The 14,955-nt window shown below is 37.4% G+C and overlaps 2 protein-coding genes across 3 annotated transcripts; both read right to left on the bottom strand.

Annotated features, from left to right (window-relative positions):
• Nucleotides 2,994–6,793, bottom strand: LOC18788381 (probably inactive leucine-rich repeat receptor-like protein kinase At2g25790). 2 transcript variants are annotated; one of them, XR_002269809.1, is made up of 5 exons: nt 6,746–6,793; nt 6,579–6,623; nt 3,858–6,487; nt 3,179–3,641; nt 2,994–3,130 (listed from the first exon to the last, which is right to left on the bottom strand). XR_002269809.1 is itself a non-coding variant. In XM_020555431.1 (4 exons), the coding sequence occupies exons 2-4, from the start codon at nt 6,581–6,583 to the stop codon at nt 3,280–3,282; spliced, it is 2,997 nt and encodes a 998-aa protein (XP_020411020.1). In that variant the 5' UTR covers nt 6,584–6,623; nt 6,746–6,793; the 3' UTR covers nt 2,994–3,279. The 2 variants fall into 2 exon arrangements, 1 of the variants encoding a protein (XP_020411020.1); XM_020555431.1 differs by having other exon boundaries at nt 2,994–3,641.
• Nucleotides 12,844–14,528, bottom strand: LOC18789669. The gene has a single exon (XM_020555214.1). The coding sequence runs from the start codon at nt 13,945–13,947 to the stop codon at nt 13,384–13,386; it is 564 nt and encodes a 187-aa protein (XP_020410803.1). The 5' UTR covers nt 13,948–14,528; the 3' UTR covers nt 12,844–13,383.

Here is a 14,955-nt window from a genome sequence, read left to right as displayed (position 1 = left end):
GTACTTTGAATGCTTTTTATGATCTCACTGAGGGACAAGCATTACTTGTTCAAAGGTATGCTCAAATGTAGTTGTCAAACCAAATATGATGGTCATCCATTCTTTCATAAATCCAGTTCTCCATGGTACCTGTGTGTAGTTTTTCCTTCTTCTTCAAAATTTTGACAAAAAAAGAAAAAGAAAATTCCCGTATCTTTTCCATGTTTAAATAAACTAATCCAAAAAATAATAATAATAATAAAAATATATGTAATGCGCAATTGCAGGTACAAATCCAATCATTCACATTTGCTCATTCTTTAAGTTTTCTTTAGTTAAGATCAGAATATAAATGAATAACATGGTTTAAGTAGTAATCATTTCTATCAAGTCTTTATCATCACATTAATTAAGCTTCTTCTATAGGGTAATCACTAATCAGATAAGCAATCTCTTAATTAGTCTTTACCCCACCATATTGGATGTTGTCAAATCCTTGATGCTTTGCTTCAATCAGAATATATATGTGTTTGCATCAAAGCCCGACAAAGCAGAAACGACATTAAGAAATTAACAAAACACAGAGATTTACATGATTCAACTTATGGCCAATCTTTACGTTTACGAGCAAAGAAAACAACACTTCTTTTTTTCTTTGTTCTGTAACACTTTTCACTATGTGGTAGCACCAAATTATTTTATTAACTTGAGTTCTTTGAATCTCTAGTAAAGCATCTTCTAGTATGAGTTTGTTACCTACTGACTCACACAAACAAACCCAATGATAATATATATATGTGAGGCTTTTTTTATATTTGATTATTGAGGAGAACCGAAATTTGAAGTTAAAACCTCTTTCAGTACTATGTGAATTTCGATTCAATCCTATGAACGTCAACGTGTGTGGTAGGGTTTCGATTTGTTGAGAGGATGCAGTTGACTCATCATCAGTTACTAAAAAGTTTGCCCTCTATGTTGTGGGGGTATACTTGACTGTGAGGTAATGGTTAGGGTTTGTTCAATGAGTGTTCTTGCTGTGATATATATATGCGATGGGATGCACGTGTATCCAATTATTGTTACTACATGAAAATTCGAAAACAAAACCCACCTGTCTTCAATCAAAGAAACACACCCAAAAATGTTTGATTTTTGATCTACAAAAGTAAACCAAAAGGAAGAGGCAAAACGCACGTCAGGACATCAAAATTCTCTTATACATACACACCCTATAGCTCCTCACTTCCCCCGAAATGAAAAATAAGAAAGAAAAAGAGTATATAATGAGAGGAAAAGGAGCTTTTTGAATGGAAAGAAGAAGGGCAAAGAAGCTTTTGCATGGTCTCCGAGAAACCATCATTGAAATCTTGAGGCTTTTGAGATGAAATAGCCTTCAAAAAAATATGGATCATATCCGTGAATGCCAGCAAAACTGAGCTGGGTTTGTTCTTAAAAATGTCAGCTACTTTAAACTTATGTGTTTAGACTGACTCTTTAGACATGGAATCTTGTAACTATTATGACTACTGCTTCTGCTGCCGATATAGGTCAGCTGTACAGATTAAAGAAAAGGATTTGTATCACTTTTCATCATTGCTAATAGGATGATAATTAGACGCTGGAAATCACTAATCAAATTGTTAGTTAGTTAATTAATTAAGAATCATAATTGCAACTATAGAGAGAAGGCAAGTAATTAAGGTCACACAAAAAATTTTCTTCATGGTATCTAAACGAAAACTCTTCGATCGATCTTTTCACCCCCCATGAAAATATATATTCAACAAGATGCTAAACTAGACACATGGTTACACATATAAGTAAAATTAGAGGTTAATCATAGCACGAATTGTGTCTTGAGGTTGTAAAACCCTTTGACCATTGTTGGTTTGAAGTAAGAGAAAAAAGGTAGAGGAAGAAGTAAAGCAAAAAGGCTACCTAAGTGTGCTTTTACATAGTAGATATGAATGCAGCTTTGTGATTGTATAGAGCCAGTTAATAATATTCTTTGGCTTGTTTTTCAATTGGAAAAGGCCTGCCCGAGCCCGACAATGGGACAAAAAATAATCATCAAAGGATCAGATTTTAGTACAGTTGTTCCCTGCAAAAGAAGAGCCCTACATATGTTTGCTAGTTCTTTAAACCTAACTCACTGATCACGACCATTCAGTTTCCACATTTTCCCTTCTTCCATGAGTAATACTATAGCCAAACAATTCAACCCTCTATTCTTGCTTTTGCTTTTTCTAGCTCCCTTCTTCCTTTATATAACTGTGCAGTACGCATATAAATTATGAAAAATTCTACAATATATATACATAAATTCTCATATGCGAACGTCTGAACGTTATTATTGTGCGGACTTTATGTATTTTCTACTACATCTCTCTCATTTCCTCCTATTTAGAATGACGTCCGCATGATCTGGATGAGAGAATAAATGTAATAAACTTTTCCTTCAATGTTTTAGTTGTTATAAAATAACAAACAAATCTGACAGATCAGGGTGAGCACTTTTGTACATGTTGGTAGGTCGTAAGAATGAAACTGACGCTTTCACGCATGCCATTAGAAAGAGGGTTTATTTCAATTCTTCTTTTTGGTGGTCTTTCTTCTTCTTTTTTTATTTTTATTTTTAAAAAAGAAAAAAGAAAAGACCGACCTTATTTCCCTATCTCATGCAACCCATAAAGAAAGGGAGAGGAGGATGTGATATGATTGCCTCAACCCATCTTTTCTCTATTGTAAATTACTTTTTGGATCAAATATATTATAATTAACAATTAGATTTTTTTTATTTTATACAAGCGATATTTTACTTTAATTAAATCTGAATTACGGAAAGTGAAATTCGAATTCTGCTCTAACACATCCACTCTAGTCAACTTGGCTAAACCCATGCTTGCTTAACAATCGAATTTTAAAAGAATACGTCATGCACATATAGAAAGAGAAGAGAGGGTAAATTCATAATTAATATGCATATGCATGAATTAATGAACCCAAAAAGTATATAAGATAATGCAGTAACATTTAGTTTATATATAAATATATATATCGACAGTTTTACACTCAGTAGTATGTCAAACATACCATCAAACAAAACATTTGAGCTATATATATATTTATAGTACTAACAATTAATTAACACCTTTATGTTACAAAATACAACAAAAGGTGGTAATTAATTAATTAACACGTACATTACGTTATAATAAAACCAAGAAAAATTAAGAAAAAAGGAAGTTAACAAAAGAGAAGCTGAAAACTCGAACAAAAATCCTTGAGGGAGAAAAAAACTCAAAAAGGTGAAGAAACTTTTAGGCTAGAAACACAAGAACTTGTCCTCATAATAGAGTCTAGGGTTTTATACAGTTCATCCGCGCATGGTCTTGCGGTGGGGTCCCCAGCAGTGCAGTGAAGGGCTAGGTTCATGGTTTCTACAATCTCGTTCTGGTTGCTCGACACGTGTCCTCTAATCTTCGGGTCTGTCCACACGTCAAGATGACAGTCGGAGTAGCAATACCTAGCCCACTCTACAATGCTCTCGTGCGCGCCAAATTCCGTGTCGGCGGGGCCTTTTCCGGTGAGCAGTTCGATCAGGACAAGCCCAAATCCATAGATGTCACTTTTCTCTGTGATGCCTTTGCCTTCTTTAGCTTCTACAAGATATGAAGAAAAAAAAAATGGAGCTTTAGAATTTAGTTTAGAGCATGGCTGGACTCATCAATTTTGTTTTCGAAATGATGTGACGGTATTTTATTTATTTCAAATTTTCTTTCGTTTAATAAGTAAGATACTGACATGACATGTACATATAGAAACATAGTTTAATTATAATGTATGCATGCATGAAAAAATGGTACTCAAGTACGTACCTGGAGCAATATATGAAGAAGCAATGAACCCCTTGGAGTCTGGTTGAACCATTCCGGGTAGACTCAATCGAATCCGAGGCTCATCTTTCGCATCTACGATGACCTTCTCCGGCGACACATGACCGGCAACAACACTTGGGGAGCTACGACAATGCAAGAAGCGTAGAGCTCTCGCAATCCCAAGGGCAATTTTCCGGCGCTGTTCCCAGCTCAAATCCCTCAGAACTTGGCTCAGTACTTTGCCTTCACAATACTCATAAAGCACATATGCACCCTTTTGGGAGTGGCATATTCCGATCAATTTGATCACATTGGGGTGCCGAAGCCTCCCAAACTCAACCATCTTACACCGAAAGCTAGGTGGAATTGAATTCATGGTATCTTCTTTAACCACAAATTGCATGCCATTCAAAACCGACTCTCCTCTGTACGAAATCCCAGTCTTTCCCATTGCAATGACGTTACCCTGTTTGGCTGCCGAGAAAATATCATGAATTGTGACTGATCTCGAGACCTTTGAATCAAAAAACTGCAGTTCCCAAATCCCACCTTCGCCCTCCACTGTTTTTACCTTCAAATCGTTTCTCCTCCGCATTATAACAAACACATAAGCGGCAACACCAAAACCCATTAGAGCAACAAGAGAACAAGTGACCACAAACCACCAAGTTGGGTTTCTCTTAACTCTCTTGCACGGCGGTAGACCACTTGTGGTGGTGGTGTCACCGCCGCAGAGGTCGTTACCGGCCACCGCGCTCGCGTTTATGGCCAGAAACGCCGCAGTGTACGGCAACGTCCCGTGGAGTTTGTTGTGAGAAATGTTGACTTGGACGAGTGATTCTATAACGCCCAAATTGCGCGGAATCTCGCCGGAAATATCGTTTTCGGACAAGTCAAGGTCCCCGAGAACCGGCATATCCGAAAGACTGGTTGGAATCGTACCGGTGAGGCGATTGTGGCTGAGGTCGAGACTCACGAGTTTCATGCATGAAGATAACTGTTGCGGGATGGGACCGGAGAGCTCGTTGTGAGAAAGTTTCAATTGCATTAGCTCCGATAAGTTCCCAAAACTCGGCGAGATAGTCCCTGAAAACCGATTTTCTGACAAGTCCAAGTTCTCCAGCTTTTCGCTTCCAAAATTATCCGGCAAGTTCCCGAAAAATCCATTTCTCCCGATATTTAGCATTTGAAGTGAGGGCATGTCCCACTTTCTTTCACCGATTCTGCCGGAGAGATTGTTTCCCGAAATATCCAAGAAGTAGACAAGCGGGAGTTTGGTGAACTCGGCCGATATCTCCCCGGAAAGCCGGTTGTTCTGGAGTCTGACTCGGCCCAAGCTCTTGCAAGAAGAGAAGCTTCGTGGGATTTCGCCTTCGAGCGAATTGGAGAAGAGGATGAGCTTGAAAAGCCGACCCGAGTCGCATAGCTTATCGGGTATTTTCCCTGTGAGACTGTTCGTGGAAAGGTCCAAGACAGTGAGGTTGTTTCGGTATCCAAGACGTCTCGGGATTTCGCCAGAGAACTTGTTTGACCATAACTGAAGGACTTGAAGCCGAGGCAGAGAAGCCAAAGAGCTGGGAATTTTTCCCGTGAAGTTGTTGGAAAAAAGGTGAAGAATTTCCAAGTTTTGAAGTTGACCAACATTTTCAGAAATCTCACCCGAAAGAAAATTATCACTTAGGTCAAGAGAAACGAGCTTCTCAAGCCCGAACAAGGACTGTGGAACGGGGCCTGTGAGCTTGTTTCCGTAGAGAAAAAGGTACCGAAGTTGAGTGAGGTTGCTGAGAGAGACTGGGATTTGGCCTGTGAGCTTGTTGAACACAAGATCGAGATGATTCAGTTGAACAAGGTTGCCAATCTGTTCTGGGATTTGTCCAGAGAGATTGTTGTAGCCCAAGTAGATCCACTTCAAGCTCTTTAGCTGGCCTAGTTGGGTTGGAATTTTTCCGGACAGTTGGTTTGAGGCCAAGGTTAAGTCCTCCAAGCTAGACATGTTTGATATAGAACTTGGGATGCTCCCCAGCAAAACATTTCCTCCCAGATCAAGAAACTTCAAGCTCGAAAAGGATCCGATGCCGTCCGGGATTTGCCCTGAAATCATGTTGTTGGACAAGTCTAGTACCTCTAAAGATGAGACCGAGCCTTGCGGCACGATCCCGGTGAAGTTGTTGTTGCTGAGGTTGAGATGCCGAAGCGAATTAGACACACCGACGAACATGTCCTTAGGAAGCTGCCCTGCCAGTTGGTTGTTCGAGAGGTCGATGGTTTCGATGTGGGACAAGTGGAAGATCGAGGACGACAGTTTGCCGGAGATGTTTCTTCCGGAGAGCTCGACGGTTTTGATGGTGTTGTTGTTGTCGCAGGTGATGCCATGCCAATTGCATGGATTGTTGGACGAGGTGGTCTTGTTCCAGTCTGAGAGGAAGTTTAGAGGGTCGTTGATGGAGGCTTTGAAGGACAAGAGAAGCTGAAGTTGATGCTCATCGCCATCGTCCAAAGCAGATGTTTGATTTGAGAAGAAGAACAAGAACATGAACATGCAGGAAATGAGACATGTTTGATGAGGTCGTCTCCTGGCCATCTTCATCATCATCATCAGCTCAAAGTTTATAGCATCCACGTAAAAAGCACTGAAATAATTATACAACGTGTAATTAACATGAAATCATAACTACAAAAAATTACTGAAATTTCTTAAACAAGTTTAAAGAACGTACTTACCACATTAATTTTCATGAATTTATAATCAAACCCAGCAGCAATTTTCTACAAGATTATAACCACAAATTAGAATAAACAAAACTAGATTATAATAACTACAATTTGAGGGGAAACAAATTTGACTGAAATTAAACAAAAAAAAATTGGGAAAAATGTCTGCAACGTACCTAATTGGAGAAGTTTGAAACTATTGATAAAGAGTTTATAAGTGGGAGAGAGAGGGAGAGAGGGGTGTTTAAATAGATGGAGGGTTGAAGGTTGGGAAGTGGGCAAGGAAGTTGGGGATAATTACGAGAGTGGACCTTGGACTTTCTTTAGAAGGCATGATGTTTGAACACGAACGGTTGAAAGGGAAACAGGGACAGATGTTGGAAAAAAGACTCTGATATTTGTCGGGTTATTTACCAAATTACTCTTTTGACTGACTGACTGGCTCGCGCCATGATGACTAGAATTTGTAACCGTTGTTGAAGAGCTTCTAAACTTTCATATGCTTCGACCAAAAAAAAAGAAAAACTTTCGTGTGCATTTTTTTGACCCCAAAAAAAAAAAAACTTTTATATGCATTTATGCGTTTACTGTTCAATTTTATTTTATAGAAAAATTAAAAATAAAACTTGAAGAGGCAAATGACATAGTAGTTTTGTTGTGGATGCATTCGTCTGTAATAGCCATGGACAAGAAACAAGAAATTTGTTCATATATTGCTTATGAAGAAGAGAAGGATTCTGTTAACAAAATTATAGCTTCAAGAACAAGATTAATGATGAATTGGAATTCTTTTTATTATATATATAAATATATATATATTTTTTGTCAAAAGAAAAATTATATATAGGGAGGAAGATTTGCACTTAACATCAAATCAGCATCAAGATGAGTAAGGAGCAAACAAAATTAATCCTATAGTGAAACATGGTGTACTAGGGTAATAATTTCTTAGGAAAACTTAAAATTGAAGCGAGGCTGCAAATGACTCATTAGTGTAATAGTTTGGAGTAAATGCTCTCCTCAGAAAAGGTCTTGTATTTAAGTCCTAACATATATGTAGTGTGAGTTTAGTATGTTATTGCATCTCTCAATAGAAAAAGTTAAAAAAAAAAAAAAAGCATTGAAGCCAGGCTAATTACCAATAACTATAAGTATGATAACTTATATTTAATAAGAAGAAAGAAAAAAAAAACAGCCCTAGTTTTATTCGTGGTAGCTAAAAAGGGGTCAAAGTTTTGAATCTCAACTGATATAACCCTATTTTCAATTTGTCGATAACATAAGTTGCAACAATTTGACAGCTATATCCATTCAGATCTGATGACCAAAGTAGCTAGATCTCTTGTTTGCAACCTAAGAACAATAATTGATTTCTTCAAACCCAATATTCAAAGGCTTGCATTGGTTGGAGTTTCACTAATCATTGTTGCAATATCTACACCTACTTGTGATGTCATTGATTGGTTTGTTTCTAAATAAAAACCTTGTCAGACAAAATTATGGCAAATGAATAATCAAAATTATTCTTCAAACTCACTTTTAGTGTGTTTACATGCTCGAATAAATGGAACTTAGTTGGCAGTGGAAGTAATTCTAGTGCTCAAGTGAGGGTAACTTGGTAGCTAGAGAGAAGTACAGAATTCAACAATATGAACTACTTCCCCTGCATGTAAAAGCAATATTCTTCAACCCCTTTTGTTTGGACTAGTGTAGCTTTTCATTATTATCTAGGATTCTCCTTGTGATGATCAGCAGCACAGAGGAGAGAGAGAGACAGAGAGACAGAGACAGAGAGAGGAAAAAAGAAAACTTTTAGAGAGAAAGAGCCTCTGAGAGGAAAGAGTACAAAACTTATAGAAAGGAGTTACAAAGGAAGGCAAATTGGAGGAACAGACAGCAGTGGAGTGGGGCTAAAACTCAAAGGCAAAGCAGAGAGAGAGAGAGAGGCAAAGTAGTCTAAGCAGTCTAGGCGCAGAGGAAAGAATGAATGAATGAATTGGAAAGAAAACTAAAGTAGTAAAGTGGGTGGTCTTTACGTTACATACACTTAGTGGCAATGCTCGTGTGCAAACTATCTCTCTCTCTGGGCAGTGAGGGGGGAGAGAGAGAGAGAGAGAGAGAGAGAGGACCCACAGTCTCTTTCTCGAAGGAATATACAGTGTGTGGTCTTTGTCATACCCCGGCATGCTTTCCTCCTCTCCATTTTCTAGGGTTTTACACTCTCCATCTTTCTCATGTTTTTATCTCCACGCCCACCCTTTCAGGCCTTTCCCCACTATCAATGTTCAAATATCACAAAACCTATCTTTTTCAATCGAGTATTTTACATATTACATAACCAAACATAAAGATGTATTCCTCTGCATCTCCATTTTTTATTCTTACTATCTTAACAAACTTCCATTCATAAAATTTGAATTCAAAACCTCTTTACTCACATCTTAAAAATACTTGTTACTCTTCCCTTAATATTAACATATCTTTAAAACACAATATATGCGAGAGTGCTCTTTCCACTATGTTAATATCTCTCATGTAAAAAAGGCCACTAGGAACCTAAACCTCTACTTCTTGGTTGTACGACACAAGCACCATGTTAGTGGGCAAAAATGGTAAGTGCGATCGTCTTCTAGAAAGTGACACACAGAGAATAATACTTGCTTCTAACACTTGTTTATTCGCACCAAATCAAAAAAACAAAACAAAACAAAACAAAAAAAAAAAAAAAAAAAAAGGAAAAAACGCATAGCATCAAGCTCAACAATTGCTCATCCACTACTTGGATGCGACCGTGTGGCTAAGATTATATTAATCCAATGTGCTAATGTTTAGTTGTTGATTAAGTTCATAATCCTCTTTCAAAATATATTAAAAATATTGAAAAGTTCATTTATGCCCATATGCTGTAAAGAGCACATTGTATTATACTAATAAATTTCCATTACATACACTGATTTTTTTTTTTTTTTATTTTGACTGATTAATTAATGAGTTGATCTGTGAGGTATGCATGACGAGGAGCCGACCCATTTCCCTAATATAAGGGTGTCGATGTCTTTTTGAAATTTGTAGGGCTTCATGTTCATTCACTTAGGCCAAACTTTAATTATACTTTGCTGGTTTTGTTTAATCACATAATTGACAACTTTGGCTTGCAGTACTTCTTTTCTGTCTTTCTTTTTTCTTTGTAAACAATAGATTTCCAATGTATTATGGACTGCAAATGTCGGGCGGAAAAGGTCCACTGGGATTTTGACTTACCTGGGTTATTGAGCCACATTTAGCCAAATTCAAGCCACGAGAAAGAAAGAAAAAGAAAAGCTACATTGTAGCTGAATGTTTAAGAATAATTACACATGCACTTGAGTTCTTGTATTCGAATTTTTCTCTTTCAATATCGTTATTATATTACTTGAATAAGTAAATCCTTGATTAAAATGATTGTCGGTCCTCTATAGACACCACCATAATACTAGGCCCATGTACAGCGACTGATTGCAAATTAAGGACACAAACCTCACCAAGGGCTTTAGCATAATGTCATTGTCACATTATCAACCCGCCCGATTTAAATGGGGAGGTCGATTGATCCAAGGGTTATGAGACTAAAAAGTACCAAAAAATCACATGCAATTTATTTATTTTTGTTCTGTTTTTCTAATAATGAGTGGTCCATGATTCATACTTTGAAAATCCTAAAGTGGATTGTATTGCACGTGTGCAAATCACGTGCTATATGAGATTTTGGACCAACCATATGAGCTCCTACGACTATCTGACTAGCTAGTTTTGGTTCAAAGTGTCTTAGCCTGATTAACTTGGGACCAGGGGCACCCCAGTGTCTTAGCCTTTTTGGGTTTACTTTCTTTTTTGGGGTTTACACAGGTCAGGATTGAGCCCATACTTTGGGCTAAACAACTATCTTAGCTAGCCCATTACTTTAGAAGATGGGACCTAGACAAAGATAGAGTGTGTAACACTGGATCACAGCTCAAACAGCAGTTAATTACAGTTGAGTTAGGTTTATAGTTAATTTGAATGTGTTGAATGTGTTAATTATATTGATGTGATTTTGAATAGTTGAGTTCAACTTTATAGTTAATTTGAATATGTTGAATGATAATTTAATATGAAACTTAATGTTAAAATGTATAATAAATATTTTTTTATGCAAAAAAATCGGGGATTCGAGGCGGGTATGGGGGATAGTCCCCCGACGAGGACGGGGACGAGGACGAGAATTTCCCGAAATCTAATAAACGGGGATGGGTTCGGGGACGGGAACGGGGACGGGGATGGAGAACGGAGATGGGGATGGTATTGTCATACCCGGCCCCTACCCAACCCGTTGCCATCCCTAGTTGTTAGTTCAGTTTAAGTTTTGTAAATGTTGTGGATTCAGTTACTGATGTGTGGCTGGTTTGTTATAGATAAGCCTGATGTATTTAACAGCTGGCTTGCTAGAGTGCAACCATTACTGGGCATGGTTTATGATATTCGACAAATTTCGCAAATTCATTGAGGTTTGGGGCGATCTTTTTTCATGCGGTATTAAAATTACACACTCAGTTGCTTCTTTTATGTCTAAAGGGTTTTTCATCGCCAAATTGAGTTGTGCCAATTTTTTAGTTTCATGTAAACGTTTCTATTGATCTTTCTATTTTCCTGAAACAAGCTTAATTAGCTCTCGTAAAACTAAGGACCCTGCATGCAACCAAATCCTTTCAAGATAAATACGCATCTTAGTTAAATATAAGAACCCTATAATGAACCAAATAAATTGATTGACAACAAATATATATATGCTAAGTATATATTGTGAGACAGGTAGTAGTCGTTTTGTTGCATATATTGCTTGAAATCAATTCTTGGGCCGCAGCTGCTGCTTCGGCCAAGCTTGGACATTGGCAAGTTGTGCTTTGAATCTCTATTCTCAGAGCTTCTTCTCGCTATCTCCCTCATGGCAGAAGTTAAAGAGAGCTTAGGATTGAGCCTGGTGCTGTTGTACTTCTGGCAAAAATCCCTGTGAGAGCTCACAGCTTCTTGCATGGCAGTACCATTTGGAGCTACCTCTTTCATTTTATCTTTGACAGCTTCTGAACAAAGCCCGCAAACCCATTTGCCTGAAAAAGAGTCCTCAACCTCGTTGATATAGCCTGCGGTGCACTCCTCCTTCAGCCCACAGCATTAGCATTCTGCTTGCTTCACTTCATCAATTTTGGCAACAACATTGCTACTTTCCAATTCCTTCTTGTACTTGTTTATTTCATTCGACATATCGGAGATTGCATTTCGAAGCCTTTGCTCATTCTGTACGCACGCACGCACACGAAAAAGATATAGACATCATCTTGAATTCAATGATTTATAAAAATTCAAAGTGGAACAAGCAATACAATTGAAGATAACATTACCATGTTTGCTAGTATGATATGATATATTTGTACATGACATGCATTGGTATTTATATACAAAATGAGGGCGTGCATGGTATGAAGAGAGTCCTTTCAAAGGCAAGAGTGTGTAATCTCTGAAGTTTATATGTAGATATAGTTTTCGAGAAGTTTTCCTCAGTCGCATGTTGAAAGACCACTTTATAGACTGAAATATATATATAATTTTTTAATAGACGGGTGTTGCTTTTTCGTGCCACTATTATGCAAATTGCACCCCCTTGTTACCCAAAAAAATTAATTTATACGCAAATTGCACACACCACTTGTTAGCTACCTTGCTAGCTAGGGCTCGTGTTGCACTTTTTTTACGGCCAGAGAGATATAGATAATAGAACCGTTAGCTTAGCTGATAATGGACATGCATGTAATTGTATTCAATTTTCCCACTCGTGAGAACTTCAAGATCCATGCATATATAAATAGATGTATATATTTGAGAATTTAATCCTTGAGGCTTCAATGAGTCCATAGACTACTTTATAAAAATAAATCAAGGTCTTGGTTATTAATTTTATAAAATAAACAATTCAAATTATGAGATACATTATAGAGTATGTCCAAACGAATAATCAGCATCATATTAATTTACTAAGTAATTAGCGTTTGAGCAAGGATGTTATTGCACCAACCATCTAGTTCTACGTCTCTTATAAACCCACGAAAGAAGTGTTCCTTGCTTTTTCGTGTTTCAAATCCACCAACTGCACCGATAGCAATAAACCTAAAAAGAAGAAGAAACTACGTCGATCAAAGCTTTCAACCATTTAACAAAGACGTGGAGAATGACCCATCCGTGGAAAACAAATGCTTAGGAAATCTTTAGTTGAGGGCGTTTTTGTTATTTAAGAATTAAACATAACACCATGTTGCTTGTGATCAATTTTTGGGGAGAGAATTCATCCTACCTCTCCTCACCACTTAGACTAATTTCGAGGGTTAACGTCTTGTTTTGATTGGCTATACCAAATCTTATGCTACGTTACTGCAATTTTTTTATTTTTTTTTTATCATTGCGGCGAGAGAATTGAAATTTGAAAAATCTTTTAAGATTGGAAAGAGAAGTGCCACTAAATTGAGAACTGCTATTATATTTATATGTCAAATTATGAATTATCTGTTGATAACTGTTAGCAGGTGTAATTGTCCTTGTGATTGAGACATGCAATATAGTATAATGGACTTCAAGTACATTGGCTTACTTATTTGATTAATTGACACCATAAGAAACATGACCATGCTCAATTTATATGGAGAAAGAAGAAACCAGACATTTGGCTAAAGGTAGCTTATTAGCTAGGTCCTAGAGTTGGAAGCTGAGTAATCAAACCATCTAGTTATAAAAGTTTCGGGTTTAGAGTTCAGGGTTTAGGGCTCAGTTCTTCTCGATTAATTGCAGGAATGCAGCTGGAGCTCCTTGTGATGGTATTATTCTTTTTAACACTCTTATCTCTAGGACCTGTAGACTTGGCCCTAATTTTTGAACTCTTTTTCAAGATCTCTTTGATGGCCTCCGCCTGGTACAAAACAGGGTATGCCCTGCCAAGCCTATTGAACTTGACACAATCACTGAAATGCTCATTGACAGCCTCTTCTCTTTTGCCTCCATTCTTCTCCATCTCTTCCTTCACAGCTTCTGCACACAACCCACAAATCAGCTTCCCCGAATACTGGTTTCGCACGCGATTGATGTACTCGTTGGTGCACTCCTCACACATGCCACAGCACTCACACTTGGCATCCTCAACCTCAGAGATAGTTGGAAGCTGCATGGCATGAATGGCTTCTTTGGAGCTGCTGCTTAGTTCATCTGAAATGTCAGAAATGGTTCTTTGAAGGCTTCCCATGGAAAGCCTGGGTGGCTTTTGGACAATGCTGGTGTTAGAGTATGAACCCATTTGGTTTTCTCTGTTTGGTGGTGCCATGAGATGAGAGAAATAAGGGAGCAATGACAAAGAACTAGTGGAAATAGAGTTGAAGTGAATTAGAGTTCTGAGAGATACGAAAGTTTTGAAATTGGGTTTGAAGAATTCTTGGGCCTCTGTTGTGATTTTATATTACTCCCTGTTATCTCTCTAGGGATGAGAGAAAATGTATGTGGACTATGATTCTATGAACAAGTAATTTTCAGTAATTAATGAGTATGTGAAAGCAAGATATTTATCAAAAGCTAATTGCCCCTTTCTGCTTTCACTTTCCATTAAGAATTGTACTTGACTTTTTATTTTATTTTTTCCTTTTTTTTGGGTGGTGGGCTCTTATTGTTGCAGCAACAATTGAAATTATTTTTTTTTTGTATAAATTATAGTCTAAACTAACAAGGAGATGGAGGTTTCTCACGTACACACACACAATTAAGATGTTATGAGGGTTCGAATTTGAAACCTTTAGTATACAAGTTAAAGCCTTTTTTCATTGAGCTGGACCCGTTGGCGCAATAAAAACTTATTTAAAGGGCTAGAAAATCATGAATCCTTTATTTCAATTCATATGTATGATAAGGAAAAATGATGCTAGGTACCCAACAAATATAATAAATTCAAAAAAAATAATTCCAACCATGAAAGCCAATTCTTAGTTATGATTTCGTTTTCAGTATTGGGGGAACAAGATACATTGTTAGAAAATGACTTGTATTATTTCCTCTGATATAAACACCTTTGGTGCCTAAAAAAGTAGATTAATGAGAGCTCTAACTTCACGAGAAACAGAGCCAACCATGCATGTGAAAAAAAGGTAGGGACATAGTAGAGAGATTATCAGAATGGTGATAAAAGACTTATTGTGGTCACAGGTATCTCGAAGAGCTTAAGAAAAAAGCACTTATATATCGATTGAGCTGTCAGTGTTTCTTTTGTTGGAAAATTAAATTTACAAAGGCTTTTAGTTTGACAGGGATTTACTTAAAAGCAAAAGGAGGAAGATGATCGCTT

Source organism: Prunus persica, chromosome G1, assembly GCF_000346465.2.
Source record: "Prunus persica cultivar Lovell chromosome G1, Prunus_persica_NCBIv2, whole genome shotgun sequence".
Lineage (NCBI taxonomy): Eukaryota > Viridiplantae > Streptophyta > Magnoliopsida > Rosales > Rosaceae > Prunus > Prunus persica.
This window is presented reverse-complemented; position numbering and strand designations above follow the sequence as displayed.